This window comes from Pseudopipra pipra, chromosome W (assembly GCF_036250125.1).
Source record: "Pseudopipra pipra isolate bDixPip1 chromosome W, bDixPip1.hap1, whole genome shotgun sequence".
NCBI classification, from domain to species: domain Eukaryota; kingdom Metazoa; phylum Chordata; class Aves; order Passeriformes; family Pipridae; genus Pseudopipra; species Pseudopipra pipra.
Window position 1 is genome coordinate 21,362,442 of NC_087580.1, and position 21,027 is coordinate 21,383,468.

Genomic DNA, 21,027 nt, shown 5'->3' on the forward strand with positions numbered 1-21,027 from the left:
GCTGGTGCAGAGCCATCAGGGAGGGTCTAGAAATGCTGCTGGGAGGGGGTGGGAAAGCAGGAGGGGTGTGTGCAGCCTGCAAGGCCAGAGCAGCAGCAGGGCCAGGGCAGGACAGCCTGCAGGAGAGATGGCCAAGGGCTCTGGCAGGGCTGCAAGGCCCAAAGGCACCCAGGCCTTTGTCCCCTTGCCTCTGGCAGCTGCCTCTGCCACTCAGGCCACCACAAGCCACTTTCCTGGCAGGTTCTGCCCTTGGGTTCTGCCTCGCCCCTCCCTCAGCAGCCTGGCAGGGGTTGCCCAGTTTTGGGCCTTTGTTGTTCCTCCCCCTCCCATCCCAGTGCCCCCCAAACAGTCCTGAGCCAGCCGGGAGGGACAGGATCTGCTGGGCCAGGGCCTGGGGCTCAGGCCTTGGCCTTTGTGCTCCACAAAACCAAGGCAGGCTTTGCTCAGCATTGCAGGGGCCTGCCCAGAGCCTTGGTCTGCCTGCACTCCTGGCCTCCAAGGAGCTGCTCCAAGGAGTCCCTGGGGAGGCTTTGTCAGTGCCTGCCCTCAGTGGGGCCCAGTAATGCTTCAAGGCACTTGCAGTTTGGCTTCTGACTTCTTCAGCAGCTTCTTCAGTCTTCTCTCAGTACCTCAGGATCATGGACTGGGCTGCAAACACACCGTGGGGCTCATTAAAATCCAGAAATCCCTCAGGATCTCTTTGTCTTCCTTTAATTGTCTTCAAGGCTATTTCAAAACAAGTCTACAAAATTTGTACTTTTTTTGTTTTAATTCAATGATGGATACCTTTCTGTTCAGAGGAGAGATGATAGAGGTGTTCTCCAAGTGATCTTGATGCTGAGTGTCTCCTCAGGAGATCCAGACTGACCTCGTATGATCAACCTTGCTCCTCACCCCCCACCTCAACAGTTCTGACATGGCCCATCTTGGACTGACAGCTGATGCAGCTCCAAATACACTGTGGGACCCATTAAAATACTGAAAAACAAATTATTTCCATTCCTTTAATTATCTTCAATTCTTCAAGAATTCAACAGCTAATTGGACTTGTTTTGTAGTTTAGCTAAGGAGGGAGATTTTAAAGTGGAAGTCATGGAAAATAAATATTTTTTGATGAATAGGAATGATTTACACAATGCCTTGGGCTGCAAGAGGGTCAGGGTGCAAAGGATTTGCATCCAAAGACAAGGGGGCAAAAGACATTAGTAGCATTTAATCATTCACCAATTGAACAGTTATCAAGTGGTTCAATAGCATGTGCTATAATTTTAACAATGACTGAATTATAGACTCACAAGAACAACATTCACCCCCACAGTCAATTCACACCCAGGCAGAGATGTGTGCACACATCAATAGCTGGCTGTGGAAAGGTCCCTCTCCCAAATTCTCCTGTTGTCAGGGAAACACTCCCCCAAATCCCTTTGTGTTTGCCACCAGACAAGGGTCCCAGCTGGAGGAGTGTTTGTGGAGGGGGATCAGAATTGTCCTGGGCATCAGCGCCGCTCTTTGGAGTGTTGCAAACTGGAGGGTTCCCGAGCTGGGAGAGGCTGCCAGAGGTGTCCCACTGAGAGGGAGGTGCTGGGGAGCTGCCAGGGCCTCCCTCAGCCCCGCTGGGTGTGGGCTCACAAGGGGACTGGCTTTAGTTATCTGCTGAATTTCCATCCTGGGGTCAGGAAGGACTGGAGTTTCCAAACTATTTGGGAATTGTATCCAAACTGTTCCATTTGGGCTACAATTCAGGTAGGGAATGTTCCAAGGCTTTCATGGGATGACTGATTATCCTGTGTTCCCAAACTGTTCCACTCTGGATTGTTCCCACCTGTATCATCCAGGAGCACCTGGTCCAGTCCAGGGACACTTCCCCACAGCCCTGGTCCAGTCCAGGGGCTCTTCATTGCTCAGCTGGTTTGGTCAAGGCTTGTCAGGAGCTCCTGAGATCATCGACCAGGCCTGAGGAGAATGGGGGGAGGATGCACCACCACAGAGGCTTCTAAGAATGATGGGGACAAACTTTTTGTAGGGCCTAGATATGGTGTGATAGGACAAATAGTTTTCATCTAAAAAAAGGCAGCTTTGAAGTCGATATAACCAAGAATTTTTTACACTGAGGGTATTGAAACACTGGCACAGGTTGCCCAGAGAGGTGATGCCTCATCCCATTCAAGGTCAGGTTGGATGGGGCTCTGAGCAACCTGATGTAAATGAACATGGCCTTGGTCATTACAGGGGAGTTGGAATAGAAGAACTTCAAAGGTCCCTTCCTACCAAAACTCTTCCATCATTCTACTGGAGCCAAGGCTGACAAGGATCACCCAGGTTTCAGACCCAGCTGAGCATCCCCTTTGATGGCCCATCTGGCAGTTCTGCTACAAAGCTGCTGCAAAGAACCTCCAGACCTAAAGGCTTTGCTGCCTGGGGGGTCTCTGCCACCGTGGAGGGCCTGGAGGCTTCAGGTGACTCTGATCTGCAGGAAGGACAAGGTGCTGATGGAAATGTCCTTGGCTTTGGACATCCTGTGATCCAGGAACACTGTGAGAATCACTGGTCTGTTCCTTGGCTGCAGCATCAAAGGGATGACTAAGGGTTATCAAGCATTGGAACAGAATGTCCAGGGAAGTGGTTGAGTCAGCACAGAATCATAGAACTGTTAAGGTTGGAAAAGACCTCTGAGATCATGGAGTGCAACCATTAACCCAACACTGGTATCGTCACCACTGAACCATGTCCCCAAGTGCCAGAGCTCCATGTTTTTTGAACACTTCCAGGGATGGTGACTGTAAGACCCCAGGTTTGAGCTACGAGCTCAGCAAAGGGGTTTTACTTTTTAAAATATAAAAGGCACCAAAAATTTCTGCCCTCCATATATTTGAAAAGGGCCTTCAGTTCTTTTAATACCTTGAGAGAGATCACAAGGGAGAAGACACTGCACGGGTTTTTTCAAGTGGTCAAAACCCACATTTTTAATGGCAATCTTTAGGAAAAAAGGAAGCTTGGCAAAAGGTTATAGGGCAACATTCAACCAGAATAGAGCATTCCCCAAAGCATTAACTGATCACAAGCCCACCCATGCCAGTCAGCTGGATGGTTTATTGACACAAATAAACCGCTCGAGGGGCAGGACCTCCAATGCCATAGAAACCCCTCCCCCTGGATTAGGAAACCTTTGGAATTCAGGAGGTGTTCCGGTGGAGCATGAAAATGAACAGCAACTTTCCCAAAGCCCAGACCCCAGCAGAACAAAGCCAGGCCCCCTCAGTGGCAGAGCAAAGGTCCCCCATCCCTGTGTCCCTGTGGCCGCTGAGGCGGCAGCGCAGGCCCGAGGCGGTGCCGGGTCCCGGTGCAGCCGGGGCAGAGAGGCGGCTGCGCGAGCGGCAACCCCGGCGGTGAGTGCGGCAGCCCCGTGGGAGCGGCGGCTCCGGGCACAGACGCCGGCGGCAGCCGCTGTGGCGGCGGAGCAGCGACTCCGAGGCGCTGCAGGAGCGTCGGCTCCGCTCGCAGGCGCCGGCAGTGTTGGGAAGCCGGTCCCGGGCGGCTGCGGGGCAGCGCAGGCCAAAAGCGGCAGCGGCGGCAGCCTCGTGGCAGCGGCGGCTCCGGGCAGACACGGCCCCGCTCCAGCGCTGCCGCCTCAGCGGCGCTCAGGGGACGGCGCGGCGGCTCCGGGGGCAGGGCCGGGGACTCCCTCTCGGGGCAGCCCCGGGCACCAAAGAGGACCAGGGCCCGCCGTGTTCTCAGCTCGCTTCTCTGCAGTTCTCACGGCATCTGAGCACAGCAGGGGATGGGGAAATTGAGCTCAACCACAACAGGAGCTCAGGGAACCGAGTGGCCATTGGGACACTGCAGGGCCTCCTGGAATCCAGGGGCCGGTGGGACACTGGGGAGCCTCTTGGAGCCAAGGGAACCCTGGGATATTTTGGAACATGGTGGAGTCAAGGAGCCATTGTGACACTGTGAGGCCTTGAGGAACCAAAGAATCCAAGAGACACTGTGGAACCTCATGGAATCAAGGGGCCATTGTGACACTGCAGGGCCTCATGGAACCAAAGGATCCAAGAGACACTCTGGAACCTCAAGGAATCCTTGTGCCACTGTGACACTGCAGGGCCCCATGGAACTAAAGGAACCCTGAGAGTTTTTGCAACCTCATGGAATTGTGATAAACTGAGAAAATAATTCGAGCTTATTAAGAGGAAACAGTGTAAGGTCAATATGACCTGGAGAGAAAAGAAAAACAAGTCGTAAAACTTAATTGGGCCCCTATAAAGAGATAAAACAAGTTACCTCCCTTTTACCTTGTGTAGGATTTATAGTGAGACAATTTTGTTTAGTTAGATAGATAATAGCACCTTTCTTAAAATTTATAACTTTGTATAGATAGCAAGCAAACATCTGCTGAATGTCTGATTTGACAATATATTATGGATGCTTATAGATAACATTCTTGTTAAGAAAAACATCTGTTGAATGTCTGACTTAACAATGTGTAATGTTTATGCTTATGTATAATGAATATTCATGAAGTAGCTGTAAATAAATGTAGAACAACTGTCTTCTTTGGGTGTGACAGGCGTTGGGAGTTGTTGGACCCCTTCCCTGATCACCCAGCGCTGAATTTGCTTTTATCATATAATAAAATTCTGATTGGAAATTGCCCGATTGGGTTTCTGTTTCTCACAGAATCAAGGGGCCATTTCTGGCAGGATGCTCTGCTCTAAGAATACCTAAACAATGGTCAGAGAATGCAAACAATTCAAGCTCTCTGTGGTGAGTTACTGCTGGTGTCAAGGTGCTGTTTTTAATGTTGAATTATGCTAAACCCAAAATGCTTCATGGAAACTCATATCCTGCTTCAAACTCATATCCTGCTTTTTGAAGCAGGATTTGACAGATAAGCTGCTCCCTGGCCCGCAAATAGTTCCAGCAGTCAAACCCTTGATAACTATAAAAGCCCCATCCAACTTTCAGGTGGCAGATTCTTCCCCAGACTTCCTTGAAGTGTGTGGAGCTTCTGCCATGAAGCAGGGACAGCTCTTCATGGTCACTGCCCAGGGGTTAAGTGAAAGAGAGAGAACTGCCCCCTGTCATTGTGGGGTGAGTTACCTCAATCTCTGCTTCAGGATTGTTTCTTTTTGCTGGCTCTGATCCAATTGCTTTAATAGAATGACTTTGATAGACTGCACTGTCCTATCTTACACTGTACTACTAGGAGGTTTTGGCTTTTATATTGTGCAGTAAATAATTCTGTTTAATGTTTTTCCTCTGTTCTCTTGTCTGATCAATTGTCTGTTCATTTATCATAATAAATAATTCATTTCATAGAAATATTTCTGATTTGCCATTACTAAAACCTACAGGACAAATTTAGAAAGCAGGGGGGTCCTTTCTGCACCTCGTAGCTCAACGAGACGGCTTCTGCCATCAGCTTTGTCTGAGCCTTCCACCCCCCAGCCCCAAGCCGTGACACAGGGGCATGTCTTGTCCATGCAGTGCAAACATGGGCTCCTGAGCTGGTCATTTGCTGTCCCTCCTTGGAGGGAAGAACAAGCCCAATGGCCTGGGGTGAGAGGCCAGTGCTGGGAGCGGCGCTGGCTGTGCCAGGGCACTGCTGGGTGCCCCCACCCTGAGCACTGCCACCCTTGTGCTGGTCACTGCTGTTTTCCTCTGCAGGGCGTTGTGTTGGGCACATCCTGGAGAGCAAAGTGGAAAGCAGATGGAAGCTTTGAGGCCCTGGCCTGAGGAGATGCCCCTGCAGGATGGCAGTGCTGCTGCAGAGGTCAGCTCTGTGCCAGCAGTGCCCGTGGCTGTCCCTGCCTGCAGTCCCTGGACAGTCCTGCAGCAGGACTGGCACCGACTGCCAGAGCACTGAGGCCTCCAACAGCACAGGGCTCTGCAGGACAGTGTGGAAGGGAAGGGAGAGGAGGCCATGCAGGAGAAGGGCTGCTGCTCCCTGGCAGTGCTGCTCTGCTGGGACTCTTTTCTGGCCCAGCTCTGCACAGAGGCACCGACCCTGCAGCTGCAGAGAAGTCAGAGAGGAAAGATGTCAGGCAAACAAGTCAAGGCAGAGTTCTTTATTTGGTTTAAGCAAACAATGAGTACAATTTGTACAGCCTCTGGGCCAGGCTAGAAAGGCAAACACTGAATTGAAAATGGTGGGGTTTTATATATATAAAGATATATCTATCTATCTATCTATCTTTATACGTATATATTTTTATATATAAAGATTTTTTGGTGTGAAGAAATTCTTACAAAAATTACACCTCTACCAGGAACAAAAAATAGAGAAGCTGTCGTGGGCCTTTAATGAAGCACAGAACAGTATTGGCCTTTAATGAGGAACATAACATGCAGAAGAAGGAGAGTTTATTGCTTCTGAAAAACACCCAGTTATCAGTTTCCTAAGGGCATCCTTGAGCTCCTGGTTCCTCAGGCTGTAGATGAGGGGGTTCAGTGCTGGAGGTACCACCGAGTACAGAACTGATAGTGCCAGATCCAGGGATGGGGAGGAGATGGAGGGGGGCCTCAGGTGGGCAAAAGTGCCAGTGCTGAGTAACAGGGAGACAACAGCCAGGTGAGGGAGGCACGTGGAAAAGGCTTTGTGCCTTCCCTGCTGAGAGGGGATCCTCAGCACAGCCCTGAAGATCTGCACATAGGAGAAAACAATGAAAACAAAACAGCCAAAACAAAAAGAAGCACTAACCACAATGAGCCCAATTTCCCTGGTGTTGGAGTGTGAGCAGGAGAGCTTGAGGATGTGGGAGATTTCACAGAAGAACTGGCCCAGGGCATTGCCCTGGCACAGGGGCAGGGAAAATGTATTGGCTGTGTGCAGCAGAGCATTGAGAAAGCCAGTGGCCCAGGCAGCTGCTGCCATGTGGGCACAAGCTCTGCTGCCCAGGAGGGTCCCGTAGTGCAGGGGTTTGCAGATGGCAACGTAGCGGTCGTAGCACATGATGGTGAGGAGATAAAACTCTGCTGAGATGAAGAAGACAAAGAAAAAGAGCTGTGCAGCACATCCTGTGTAGGAGATGGTTGTGGTGCCCCAGAGGGAATTGTGCATGGCTTTGGGGACAGTGGTGCAGATGCAGCCCAGGTCTGTGAGGGAGAGGTTGAGCAGGAAGAAGCCCATGGGGGTGTGCAGGTGGTGGTCGCAGGCTACGGCGCTGAGGATGAGGCCGTTGACCAGGAGGGCAGCCAGGGAGATGCCCAGGAAGAGCCAGAAGTGCAGGAGCTGCAGCTCCCGCCTGTCTGCCAATGCCAGGAGGAGGAACTGGGCCATGGAGCTGCTGTTGGGCATTTGCTGTTCCATAGCACAGGATCTGTTCAGAAAAGGAAAGCACAGGGAACAATTAAGGCAGCCCCCTCTCAGCAAAGCCAGTGCAGTTTTCAGGGAAATCCCCTCCAAGTCAAGGCCTTTCTTTTCCCTGGTTTGTGCTCTCTGAGGGTGCTGTGAGGAGCAGGAGCTCTGCCCATGTGCTGCCGAGGACTCAGCTTTGCTCTGCTGCAGTGCAGACATGGAGCTGCTATGGGACAGCTCTCATGATCCCAGGGGATGTCACATGGAACCCAGCCTTGATGGAAAAGTTCAATTCCTGTTCTGTTGTCTTGGAGCAATTTGGGCTGCAGGAGAGAGGAACAGTGTATCCTTAAAATAATTTTGACTGGGGTTTTGGTTACTATCGTAACACCTCGGGGGTGTTTCTTTAGGGGTAAATTTTTCTGATGACAAATCTGAAGAGTGTTGAGCCAGGACAGCAGAAGGGCTGAGCTCTCCCTTGCTTATTGCAGAGCCAGGAGAGCTGCAGTGCCTCTCAGACTGTTCCCCATCTGCCCTGCACTTTCCCTCTTGCTGCCTTGAAGAGGACTTCACACACAGATTCCTCTTTAAAAACCCCACCAAGATCTGTGCTGAGAGCAGGGCAGCACTGCTGGAAAGGGCAGCTCTGGGAAGTGTCCCCTGTGCCAGCCCAGAGGTGCAGCTGTGCTGGACAGAGCAGGACAGGAGCCCTCCCACAGAGAAACCAAGGGCTGGGACAGGAGAGTGCCCACCCCCAAGGGAAGGCTCAGCACTGCCCAGGATCCTGTGCTCATTTCTGAGACTGCCTGAAATATTCATCTCTGAGAATAAAAGAATTTGAATTTCAGTGCAGCCTCCTGACCTGAGAGAACAATGTCTCTGCTACAATGCCTGAGCAGGAAACACACCTCAGGACTAATTCCTTTCCTGTAGTCCCTGTCTTTTGTGAGCTTTGCTAAAAATTCTGCATTCAATATGGTGCAGTGGTGTGGAGCTGTGAGCAGGTCTGACCCTGCAACAGGGAGACATGGAAAAGATCCTGCCTCAGCTGCCAGGTTTGCTCCTTGCCCACAGCCCTTGTACCCCAGCCCTGAGAGCAGCTCCCCGGGCCGGCTGAGAGCTGCCCCTGGCAGGCAGCAGAGTCCCTGCCCAGCACAGCGCCCTGGGCTGCAGGACCCTGCTCTGCCCCACAGCCCCGGGCACCCCTGGCTGCACCCCCGGCTTCACAGCTCTGCCAAAGTGCCCCAAAACAGCCCCTGTTCCCCCATCCCATCAGCTGCGGCTGGGCCAGCTTTAGGAGATGCCTCCAGGAGCTGCCCCTGCACTGCCCTGCAGCCACAGACTCACCATGTGCAGCCCTGCCAAGGTTCCTCCTGCAGGGAGCTCTCAGCCATCCTGCCAGTGCTGAGCCCCTTGAAGCTCTGTCTGTGCCATGCTGGTGTCCCTGAGCTGCCCTGGCAGTGCCCTCAGCCCTGCTGGGCTGTGCAGAGGAGCTGCTCACCAGCAGAGCTGTCTCTTTGAAGCTCTTCTTGCTTGCCAGGAGCTCCCTGTGTGCCAGGAACCCAGCCCAGCTCAGCAGCACAGCAGCAGCCCCAGGCATTTCATGACCCTCGGGGGGTTTGATGTTGTTTACATGAGACTCAGTCCCTGAGAGGAAGTTCAAAAAACTTCTCAAGAACTCAAAGTGAGATTGAAACACTCAAGTTTCTTGTAGTGCTAATGAGTCTCACTGAGGGACACAACTGAGAACTTGTCCAGAGGTTCCAGTTAGAGCAGAAAACTGCAGACAGTGATGAGAAGGATGGACAAGCAAGGGGAAAGGTGGCTCTGATGCTGAATAAACCTTGACTTGTTTTCTTAATCCAAAGGGCCAAGCCCTGACCCCCAGCCCCTGGGAAGGGACATCCTGTCCCTACCTCATTCCTCAGGGCTCTTCCTGGGGCCCTGGCATGTGGGATGTGCAATGCCAAGGGCAGGCCCATGGGGTGGCACCTGCCAGGCTGCTGAGCAGGGACAAGGAGACCATGAGGCCCCAGGGCTGCAAGGGGCACTCCCCTCCTCCTGGCATCAGGGGCACAGACAGCAGCCATGGCCAAAGGCCTGCAGAAGGTGGCTGTGGCAGGGCCTTTCAGCTTCTCCCCCTCCCTGTCTCCTCTCCAGCCCAGGCTGTCCTACGGTGTCCATGCCCTGCCCCTTTCCCTGCAGGCTGTCGTCATCCCCCCGGCTGCCCCACCTGGCTGGCACCTTCCTGCACTGACATCTCTGCATCCTCCCTGGCTCTTCCTGCACACACAAAGCCTTGGCCTCATCCACACTCCTCCTGGCTGACGTGTTGCAGCGTTTTCCATGGAGTGAAATTCCTTTTCCCTCATGTCCACTCGGGACCTCCCCAATTGCACTTGGCATTAATTCTTTCTTTCTCATGCTGTTTCCTGCTCTGACAAAAGGATCCACCATCTCTAAATCCTCCCTTCAAGCCCTCTGAGGGCTGTCCTGTGCTGTCCTCAGTCTCCACACCTGTGAGGCCACAGCTCCTTAGCCCCTCTCTAGTGCTCCTGTGCTTGAGACCATTCAAGCCCATCTTGGGAGATCTCTGGGCACTCACAGATGTTTTTGCAGATGAAAATGTCCTGCTCATAGTCTAAGTAAATCACAGAGATACTTTTTACCAAGGCCTGTAGTGGCAGAACACGGGCAATGGCTTTGAACTGAAAGAGAAGTGTTTTATATTGGATAACAGGAGGAAAGATTTAACAATAAGGGCGGCAAGAGCTGGAAGAGGTTTCCAGAGAAGTGGATTGTAGAGGATTGGTTAGAAATGCGAGGACATATGAACATGGCTAAGGCTATGGATGAGCTGCTAAAGTATAAGACGCAGTCTGACTAGGCCCATGAGAAAGTCTGAGATAGCAGGGCCGTGAGAAAGCAGCAGCGTCCTTGGGTATTCTAAATTGAGCTGAGAAACAGGAGCTAGGCATTACCAAAACAGAGACACTTAACGAGCCACCTGTGTAAACAATGGAAGACAGTTAAGATGATATCACCACCTAACTGAGCACCAATAATGAGCCTAATTTCTGTAATATTCATGAACCTATTATAGAGTGTATATTAAGCTGTTGTCAATCTACAATAAACGAAGTTCCTGGATTCTCACATTGAGGTGTCTAGAGCTTTCCGTCGCGACACTGTAACCTCAGGGGAGCAACGTTGGGAGGAACTGATTGGGAAGTGAGTTGGGATTCATTTTCCATCCTATTCCTTTCTCTCCTCTAGTCAGCTGGGAATTTAGGGGATTGCTGGCTTTTGGCTGACCTCTCCAGCTTCAGAGTACAATGGAGTTCAGGTAAATGGACTTCCAGTAAAGCTTTGAACAGAGTTCTGGGTGCATTCCATTGACACTTCTTTTTCTTTTCCCCTTCCAAATTGTGACCTATCAGGTTGTGACCTCCAGGAAGCCAATTTGAGGGGCTCTGATGTGAAAGGAGCCATCTTTGAAGAGATGCTGACCCCCCTGCACATGTCCCAGAGCATCAGATAGGGAAGAGAACACGTCGAAGAGGAAGGAATCCAAACATTTGTTGTGACTTTCTTCACCTCCTCCCCTTCCTGAGTTAGAAGGAATGGTTATTAGACAACTTCCATTTGCAGTAGTGCCTTAGTAGACTCTTTCTGATCACTTTTGGGGAGGGAATTTTTGTTTCAGAGGTGGAGAGAGAGAGTTTCTCCCTTTGTGACGAGAGTGAGGAAGTGGGCTGGTTCTGGAACCAGAAAGTGGGGCTGGTTTGGGGGGGAGAGTTTAAGACTTTCATTGTTTAGCATTGCCTGACTTTGGAATGCATTTTAATGTCTAAAGCACAATATATGCAATTCTATTTGTTAAGTCTGTCGCTGCAATATGAATAGAAAATGTTATTGCTGTATAGTAGCAAACAAAGTGGAGGTTTCCAGGTAGACAAGTGTCTTTACAGTCAGTGTCTTCATCCCTGCAGGGTGTTAATGCCAGGGGTGGTCACACAGTGCCCACGGGATGTGTTCAGGTCTCTGCTGGGGTGGAAACAGTGGGGAACTGTCCTCAGAGGTCCTAAATTGCTGTGGAGTGGTTGGAGTGCAGGGTTAGAGCAGCTTTATCCCTCAAATGTGCAGAGGAAGCTGCTGCCCCTGCAGGGACCTGCCCAGAGCCCGGATTGAGTTCCCCCTGGGAGATCCCTGGGCAGAAATGGGCTGTCTTAGTTAATGCTCTCCAAAGGAGTGTGAAATTGCACTCTCAATCCCAGCTGGGAAGCAGAATTCCCCTGCTTCCACATGTCCTGAGCACTCCAGACTGGAGTTCCTGTAGCTTTTTGATTCTTTGTTGGGAATTCAATGGACAGAGGAAAACACAGAAGTGTCCCCAAAGCAGAGAGAAGCTCTGGGGCCACAGCACCTGCTCCCCCCTCTTCTCATCCCTTCAGCAGATGAAGAAATGGCCCTCAATGTTTCCCCTCAATGTACTGTGGAAATCCTCCTTGAAAGCATGGGCATAATCCCACTTGCCAGCCACATCCACTCTGGGCTGCCTAAAGTGGCTGTAAAAGCATCTTGCCTAGGGCCAAGTGCCCCTTCCACGCTTGCTTTACCTGTGGAAAAAAGCAGGAAAAGCTGTTTTTTGTGTGAGCACCTTTTGTATCTCAGTGTTTGTGATCCTGGGAACCCTCCTGGACCTGGAACAATGGCAGATTATCTGTTGTTGTAAGACATGTACGTGGAGATTGTTTTGATATGTATTTAAATCTTCCTTGAAAATACAACTGATAGGAAACAATGTAAAAAAAAAAATAAAAAAGCAAATACAAAGAAAAAAAGGACAAAAAAGAGAAAAAAGAGAAAAAAAAGAGACAGAAAAAACAGGCAAAAATGAGACAAATAATAAAAAAGAAAGAAAAAAGAAAAACGGAAAAAAGAAAAAGGGAAAGAAAAAAGGGGGGGAAAAGAAAGAAAAAAGAGGGAAAAAAAAGAAAAGACAGAAAAAGAAGAAAACCGAAAAACGTATTATCCTCACTCCGCACGTGCAAATGGCCGCTGTGACCCGCCGCAAGGACTACAACTCCCGTGGTGCCCCGCGCAGTGCGCAGGCGCGGCCGTGGCCGTGCGGGGGCGTGGCGCGCGCTGATTGGCTGCGGCGGTGTTCTTTAAGCGAGGTGCGCGCGCAGAGCGCCGTGTCGACTTCCGGGAATCGTTGATGGCGGCGGGGCCGCATTGTGCTGTGAGAGCTGGGGGGGTGCGGGAGAGCGGGGTCTGGGGATCCCCTCGGGGGCTGCGGGGAGCGCGGCTGTGGGTGGAAAGGCTGGAGGGCTCGGGAGGGTTTGGCGGGGGGGTTCGGGGGTTCCCGAGGGTCAGAGCGCGGGGCCTTGGAACCCTCTCGGGGGCTGCGGGGCCCGGGGGCCTCCCAAGAACCCGGATGTTCGATTCGATTCCGAGAAAGTCCCTCGGAAAAAAAAATCAAAACCACCCAACAAAAAAATAACCCTAAAAAAGGGAAAAGTGAGAGAAAGGTGAAGGAAAAACTGCAAGGGCCAGGATGATTTTATTGCTTTGCTTCAGTTTTTCCTTGGTCTCCTCCTTCTCAGATTCTTTGCTCCCTTCCTTTACAGAAAACTCTTCTGCTGTTGTGTGGTTTTGGGGTCCCTGGGGGGTCCCTGAGGAGGTTTTGGGGGGTCTCTGAAGGGGTTTAGTGTCCTGAGGGGACTTGGGGGGGGGGGTGTGATGGTCCCTGAATGGGTTTGGGAATCCCTGAGGGAGTTTTGGAGTCTCCGAGGGAACTGGGAGGTCCTGCGGGGGGCCTTTGGGGGTGTCTTTGAAGCAGTTTTGGGGGTTTCTAGTGGGATTTCAGGAGTCCCAGACGGTTTTGAGGGTCCCTGAGGGGGTTTTTGGGGTCCCTGAAATGCTTGGGGATTCCAGGTGGGTTTTGCAGGTCACTGAGAGGGTTTAGGGGGTCTTGGGGGGGGATGAGGTCTCTGAGGGGATTTGTGGGGTCCTTGAGGAGGTTTTGATGGGTCCAGAGGTGGATTTCTGAGGGGATTTCAGGGGTTCTGAGGGGATTTTATGGGGTCTCTGTGTCGGCGGACCGACCCCAGGGAAAGGGGATCCCAATGCCCGCCCTGAACCCCAGAGACCCCCAAAACTCAGCACACAGAGACCCCACAGGGGGGCCGGGGGTCCCCTAAAGCCCAGCAGTGGGGTTCATGGGGTCCCCCAGCCCCCAGGGGAGGGGTCCTGGAGGTGCCCCCTAAAGTGCTGGGGGGAGATGTACCACATCTGGGTAAGAGGATCCCCGTGCCCCCAGTATATCCCAGTGACCTCCCAGTGATCCTCAGTACAGCCCAGTAACCTCCTTAATGACCAGCCAGTGTGTCCCAGTGACCTCCCACTGCCCCCCAGTATGGCCCAGTAATGCTCCAGTGTGCACCCAGTAACCCCCAGTATGGCCCAGTAACCTGCCAGTGTCCCCCTGTGTGTCTTGGTAATCCCCCAGTAACTCCCCAGTCCCTCCCAGTGCCCTCCCAGTGTCCCTCAGTAACCCCCCAGTCCCTCCCAGTGCCCCCTGGTTCCCCCCAATGTGTCCCAGTACCCCCCAGTAATCCCCCAGTGCTCCCCAAAGCCCCCCAACTGTCCCCAGTGTGTCCCCAGATGCCCTTGGCCTTTCTGTGAGCGGGGGGGGGGGGGGCGTTTTTGTGGTCAGAGGGTCCAGGGGGGGCTCCTGGGGTGAGATGGAAGATTGGGGACATCAGGGATGGGGTTTGGGGACAGTGGAATTGGGGGTGTCAGGGGGGGAATTGGAAACACCAAAAGGGTCTTGGGGACATGAGGGGAGTCTCAGGACTGACCTGCTTGTAGGGAAGCCCCTCTCCCCCTCTAGGCCCCATTAACCCCCCACCAAATGTCCCCCAACTCCCCTTTTTTTCCTTTAATCCCCTCCCCCCACTGATCCCTTTGACCCCCCAGTGCCCACAAGACCCTTTTGACTCCCCCAAATGCACCCAAAGCCCCACCAAATCCCCATCCAACCCCTCCAGATCCCCCCAAACCTCCCCCAGCTCTTCCTTCAAATCCCTCCCAACCCCCCCAGAGAGGGATCCCCCGGCACCCCGGGACAGGAACACAGTGGGCTGTACTGGGGGCACTGGGCTGTACTGGGAGGGCACTGGGGGGGCTCAGGTGTCTCAGGTGGCCCAGCTCCAGGAGAGATCTGAGGAGCAGTGAGGAGGTACTGGTCTGTCCTGGTCTGTCCTGGTTTGTCCCCCCAATCCCCAAAGCCCCTCCCCAGCTCCCCCAGGACCCTCCCAGACCCCAAAGCCCCCCAGGCCCCTCCAGGCCCCTGACTTGGTCCTGCTGCCCCTTGAGCATCTGCAGCTGCTGAAGAACCAAGCATTTCATCAGCAAATGTGCAGGTGACCCCAAGCTGGGGGTGTGTTGATGTGCTGGAAGGCAGGAGGGCTCTGGAGCACAAGTGGTGTGAGGAGAGGCTGAGGGAGCTGGGGGTGTTGAGGCTGGAGAAGAGGAGGCTCAGGGGAGACCTCCTGACTCTCTGCAAGTCCCTGCCAGGAGGGTGTAGCCAGGTGGGGGTGGGGCTGTTCTGCCAGGCAGCAGCAGTAGGACAAGAGGGCTGGGTCTGGAGCTGTGCCAGGGGAGGTTTAGGTTGGATATTGGGAAGGAGTTTTTTGCTGAGGGAGTAATGAGGCCTTGGAATGGGCTGGGCAGGGAGGGGGTGGAGTCCCCGTCCCTGGAGGTGTTGAAGGTGAGAGTGGATGTGGCCTCAGTGCCATGGTCTGGGAAGCACAGCGGGGTTGGATCCAGGGTTGGGCTTGATGTTCTCGGAGGTCTTTTCCAACGTGGCTGATTCTGTGATTCTCTGATTGCCATTCCTGTGGCAGCACATGCTTGAGGCTCCATCCCCAGGGGGATAGAGATGTCTGTCCATATCTATCTGCAAGGTTAGTCTGTAAATGTGTGGTGTTAGAACAGCAGGCTGAGTTCTGGGCTGGTTGTAGAAGGAGAAAGAAGCCCCCAGGCCAGTGCAGGCAGGCAGCCCTCAGCTTGCACCTGATGTCCCCTCCCTGCAGGTTCCTGTCCTTGAGCCCAGGCCCTGAGGTGAGGCTGAGAAGTGGCGCGGAGGTGAGCCCAGAGCTGTCCCTGAGGTGAGGCTGAGAATAAGTGCAAGGCAGAGGTGCTGCTGAGGAAGGAGAGCCCCGTGGTGGGGAAGGCACAAAGCTGTGTGTGCCCATCCCCGAGCAGGTGCTGTGTCCATCCCCTGTGTGCCAGGTGAACTGGGGCTTTGCTGCAGAGCTGCGGGCGCTGATTTGAGCGGCTGCAAGTGCTGAGATGGTGGGCACCCAGGAACACCAACTGTGCCTGGCCACGGAGCCTGCAAGGAGGAGCAGAGACAGCCCTGGCAGTGTGGGGGGCCAGGTTGTCCCTGTGCCTTCCCCTGCAGGCCCTGGCTGTCCCTGCTGGGCCCCTGTCCATCCCCATCAGGTCCCTGCCCGTCCCCCCGGGCTGAGCTCCCCCCAGGAAGTGCCGTGGAGCTGAAGCTGCTGCCATCCCCCCCTGCAGCCGCTGCCCCAGGCAAGGGAGCAGCAAAGGCAGGGCCAGGAGCAGAGGCAGCAGCAGGGGAGCCCTGGGGGGGCCGGGAAGCTCTTGTGTGGGTCAGGAAAGAGGCGCTGGGCACGAGGCCGGGGCTGTGCTGAGCAGGCCCAGCCCTCACATCCCCCCAGCCAATGCCGGCTGCCCGGGGGGCTTGGGAGGGACCCCCAGCCCGTGTGCCCCACACTGAGCTGGCAGAGAGAGAGCCAAGGGACAGGGATGTGGGCAGGGCCCCGGGTGAGGGACAGGCAGGGCCATTGCAGGGCCACGGTGAGGGCACAGCCTGTGGCAGCAGAGCTGCCCAGGGCCGGGGGCAGCCGGGGGTGTTGGGACCAGCCAGTGCTGGGGCCGAGCAGAGCACGAGGCCTCTTGCAGAGCCCTGGAGCAGCCTCCCACTTGCCAGCCCCGCCCTGGTGGGGTGACACTGTCCCCTCCCCACAGGACACTCCCCCAGAAATCTTTGTGGTGACCTTTTGTGTCTATTCCTGGTTGCTGATTCCTGCTGGGGACCTGAGGGAGCCTCTGCAATCCCATCCATGGAGCAAAATCTGCCCTCCAGAGCTCGACTCCCTGCAGACTTTGTCGGGAAATCTGTGCTGGCAGCCTGAGTATGTCCCGACCCCCTGTGCTCCCCCCAGGATATTTGGGGCGAGTTCCCCCTTCCCAGGCACCTGCGGGGTGGGAGGCAATTGTTCTCCTGTTGCTGTTTTTGCTCCACCGTTGGAGGCTCTTGGGGGTGGACAGGAGGTGTTTTTTGGGGGGGCTGGGCTGGGTTGGGGGCAGAGCCCTGGCGGTGGGCGGGGGATGTGGGTCCCCCCCACGATGGGGGTTGGTGTTGCTGGGTCAGGCCCCGCCGGCTCCATTGTCAGCTCGGGGCCAGCGGGGGGGACACAGCGGGTTTGGGGCCCCCCGGGAGTGCCGGGGGTGGGTGTGGAGCTTGGGAGCTGCCGAGTGTGGAGGGCAGAGCGGGGCGATGTCAGAGCTGGGGGACCCCCGGCAGCCTGGAGGGGGGAGCACGGAGAGGGAGGAGCCCTGGGACCCCTGGAAGCCTGAAACGGGGGGCGTGGAGAAGGGGAAACCTGGACAGTGGGGACCCCTGGGATCCCTGGAACAACAGAGTGGAGAACCTGGAGAGGGGGAATGTCTGGGAACGTGGCACCCCGAAGGTGAGAGTCAGAGGAGAAGGGACCCCTGGGACCCCCAACACTCCCAGCATTTTTGAGTTGGACCCCCAGCATCCCAGACAGGAGAGACCCCTTGAACCCCAAAGGGAAGAGAACAGAGAGGGGGAACTTCTAGGAGACAGTTTTGGGCCAAGTCTTCATATTTTGGAGTATTTTCTGGCTGAACCTTAACTTTTTGCAGTTTGAGGGGGGGTTCATCTCACTGTTTCTGAGGAGTTTTTTGGCTGAATCTCGATGGTTTGGGTTTTCTGGGCTGAATCTTGGTGTTTTGGAGGTTTTTATGGACACAGGATGCCCGATGTGTTCTAGAGATGGACTTGGGCAGGAGGAACCCTCAAGCCAACACACTCAGGCCTTGTTTTCCCCCCCCCATCAGGATTTCTCCTTCCCAAAGCTTGGCCAGATGAAGGAGGCTGCGAGGAAGAGGAAGATGCCTTGGGCCCCCCAGGCAGGTGAGGAGGAAGTCAGTGTCCCTTTGGGCGGGTGTTGTGCTGGCTCTGTCAGCCGAGCATGGCCCCGGCTGCAGGACAACCCCGCTGGCGCCGCCGTCCTGCCGGGGCCGGAGTTGGGGGGATGTCCTTGGCCTTCCCTGTGGGCCGGAGGCAAATCCCCTCCCTGTCCTTCTTGCTTCCTGCCCCAGGCCCCGAGCTGAGGACGGAGAGCCCGGAGGACAAATCCCCCCGGCAGAGCCTGGTGGGAGAGGCCGTTTTGAAGGGCTCCCCGGCGCAGGAAGGCAGCGGGGAGGAAAAGGGCCGGAGATCCCCCCCCAGGAGGGGCTCCAAAGCCAGCCCAGGGTGCTCTGAGGAGGAAAGAGCCAGCCTGTGCCGGGAAGGCAGCCAGAGCTTGAGCCAGAGCTCTGACCTGGTGGTCCCTGAGCAGCCTCCCAGCAGGGAGAAGCCCTTCAGGTGCCTGGAATGTGGGAAAAGGTTCAGGAAGAGCTCCAGCCTCTTCACTCACCAGCACATCCACACTGGGGCACGACCCTACACGTGTGGGGAATGTGGGAAGAGCTTTAGGCAGAGCTCCTCCCTCGTGAAGCACCAGCACATCCACACTGGGCAGAAGCCCTACAAGTGTGGGGAATGTGGGCAGAGCTTTAGGCAGAGCTTTGAAATGATCCTACACCAGCACATCCACACTGGGGAACGGCCGTACATGTGTGGGGAATGTGGGAAGAGGTTTCAGACCAGCTCACATCTCCTCAGGCATGAGCAGACACAGCACTCACCTTTCGTCAGCAGAAATGGCTCTAGGTTCTCATTCAGGCTCTCCTCATTATCCAGCACAAATTTGAGGATTGATGCCAGCTCAACCTGTGTCAGAGGAGCCATGGGGTCAGCAGCTCTGCTGCTGCTCACAGGAAGCAACCACAGCAGACTTGGGGCAGCAGGCAGCTCCCTTGCCTACCCATGCTGGTGCCCACACTTGCTGCCACAAGCCTTTGACAGACCAAAAACACCGGTGAGCACTGCAGTACCCACTCCACACTGTCTTTTAAGGGGACCCAGAATAGGAGGTCAGGTCTCAGAGCACCCCCTGAAAGCCACCGCTGCTCCTGCTGCACCCCAAGGGAGGGAACCCCAGAGGGATTACCTGGGTCTTGTAGTCAAACTCATGCCAGTCACCAGGGCTCTTGCAGCTCACAGAGGTGTGATACAGGAGCAGCACAGCCACCTGAGCAAGGCAGGGAAAGTGTCACTGACCCCACGCCAGTCATCAGCACCTTGGTGCCAGCCAGGACTAAAGCATGGCACACAGTAACCTTGGCGAGAGCCAGCTCCTCTCCATCCACCAGCTTCTGTGCAGAGACCAGGTTCTCTGCAGCCAATTTGTGCCTGCAGTGCTCTGCAACAAGAAGCAGGATTCCCTCTGCCCGGAGTGCGGGAAGAGCTTCAACCAGAACTCCTACCTCATCAGGCACCGGCACATCCACACCGGGGAGAGGCCCTACAAGTGTGGGGAGTGTGGGAAGAGCTTCACCGAGAGCTCTAACTTGACCACACAGCAATGGACCCACCGGCAAGGGAAGCCCTCGAGTGCCCCGACTGCAGGAAGAACTTTCACCACTGCTTCCACCCCAAATGAACCCCCTGATGGGGAGGCAACCCCTGGAGTCCAGTGACTGTCAGTCCATCCCTTTTGACCACAAAGGGCCAGTCCCCTTTCCCAGGGGCAGCTTCTTCCAACAGAACCCTTCCTGGGGGGGGGTGTGGAGATTCCTGCCTTGGCTGGGGACCCCCCAAGGTCACTACTGGAGGTTGAGAGCAGAGATCTCCCCACGAGCGTTGGTCTGGGGGAGTTCCATCCATCTCTAATTAAGAATTCTTGCTTTAGTGCCAGCTTGAGTAGAATTGCTTCTACAATTGCTTTAGTGTAGAGCACTGTCCTCTCTTCTCCTGTACTCCTGGTAGTTTTAGTGTTTCTCTTGTGCAGTAAATAATTGTGATGAAGATCTTTTGTCTGATCATTTGTAACCCTAAATAATTAATTTCTATCAACAGATCTGATTTGCCATCCTTTAAATCTGGGGGACAGAAGTGGTTCAGTCACAGCTCTGTAATTCCCGTGAACTGAAAGTGTTGGCATAATCCAAGGCTGGGATTGGATCCAGCAGCCCCCAGCACCCCACAGGAAGTTGGGAGCTCTGGGGGGCCACCCCCCTTTGCGAACCCCACTGTGTCCAAAGACCCCCATGGGACTGTTTGACCTGCCAGACCACCCCCCCTTTTCCACCCTTCTCTCTGTTCTTCCCAATTTCCCACTGTCCCCTCAATCCCCAATATCCCCCCCAATCAGTTTTGGGGTCCCAACCCCCAGTTTTTACCCCCTCTCCTGTGGGTGCTGAAGGAGAAAATGAGGCTGCACACACAGAGTTCCATTGCGGGACTTGTCCGCCCATCTTTCCAGTGTCCCTCTTTCATTGAGGTTCCTTTGGAAACAGCGCCTGGGCTTTGTCTTTTAGTCCACTGGAATTCCCAGCATGGCCCCAAAGCAGTGCCCTGATCCCACACATTCCCCTCCCCTCATGTGCTGGCTGTGTTCAGCCACCAGAGAAAAACACAGGCTGCCATGCAGAGCGTTCCAAGTGGTTTCCCCTTTGGCAAACAGCCCTCTCTGGGTGGAAAACACCAGTCAAGGGCAAAACACTCCTGGTTGATCCTGATTAAGTGAATGCAGCTGCTGCTGCCTTAACTTGTTCCCACAGAAATTCTCAGGGTTCCTTTGCTTCCAGGAGGCCCCACATGTCCCAATGGCCCCTGGATTCCATGAGCTTCCAGAGTCTCCAAAGGTTCCTTTAGTTCCATGAGGCCCTGCAGTCCCAAAATGCCCTTTGGATTCCAGGAGATTTCCCATTGTCCCAGGGTCCCTCGTGCTTCAGAAGCAGCTGCAGTGGGACAGTGGCCCCTTGGTTCCGTGAGCTCTGCAGTGTTCCAGGAATCCTTGGGTTCCAGGAGAGCCTGCAGTTTCACAAGGACCACTTGAATGCAGGAGGTTCTGCAGGGTCCCAATGGCCCCTGGATTCTGGGAGGTTCAGAAATATCTCAGGGCTCCCTTGGTTCCAGGAGGACACACATGTCAGCAGGAACCCTTGGTTGCAGGAGGTTTGACAGTGTCCCAGAATTCCTTTGATTTCATGAGGCCCTGGATTGTCCCAATGGACTCCTGATTCCATCAGCCCCCTCAATGTCACAATGGTCCCTTGGTTCCAGGAGTTTCTGCAGCATCCCAGGGTTCCTTTTGTTCCATGTGTGACACCTGCAGTGTCACAATGGGCCCTGAATTCCAGGAGTTTTCCCAGGGTGACAGTGCTGCCTTGATTCCATGAGATTGCCCAGTGTCCCAGGGCTCCAGAAGGCCCTGCAGTGTCACAGTGGTCCTTGGTTCCATGAGGTTACTCATTGCTTTATTTGCCTCAGTCTTTAC

General features: G+C 54.4%; 1 protein-coding gene and 2 long non-coding RNA genes across 3 annotated transcripts in view; 2 read left to right on the forward strand and 1 right to left on the reverse strand.

Annotated features, from left to right (window-relative positions):
- The window catches only part of LOC135405691 (uncharacterized), a 33,613-nt gene extending 15,596 nt beyond the window's left edge, over positions 1-18,017 (forward strand). Inside the window, exons 2-3 of the long non-coding RNA XR_010425949.1 lie at positions 15,400-15,598; positions 17,480-18,017. This is a non-coding gene — a long non-coding RNA (uncharacterized LOC135405691). The remainder of the gene's footprint in view (positions 1-15,399; positions 15,599-17,479) is intronic.
- Positions 6,293-7,481, reverse strand: LOC135405392 (olfactory receptor 14J1-like). The gene has a single exon (XM_064640084.1). It carries the CDS (start codon positions 7,307-7,309, stop codon positions 6,329-6,331), a length of 981 nt encoding a protein of 326 aa, XP_064496154.1. The 5' UTR covers positions 7,310-7,481; the 3' UTR covers positions 6,293-6,328.
- On the forward strand, positions 10,565-10,947 carry LOC135405677 (uncharacterized). Its single transcript, XR_010425935.1, has 2 exons — positions 10,565-10,643; positions 10,738-10,947. It is a non-coding gene; the product is annotated as an uncharacterized LOC135405677 (long non-coding RNA).
- Positions 18,018-21,027: the final 3,010 nt, after the last annotated feature.

Excerpts from the sequence above, each read along its gene's own strand:
- LOC135405392 (XM_064640084.1), bottom strand. The coding sequence starts at position 7,309 with ATGGAACAGCAAATGCCCAACAGCAGCTCCATGGCCCAGTTCCTCCTC.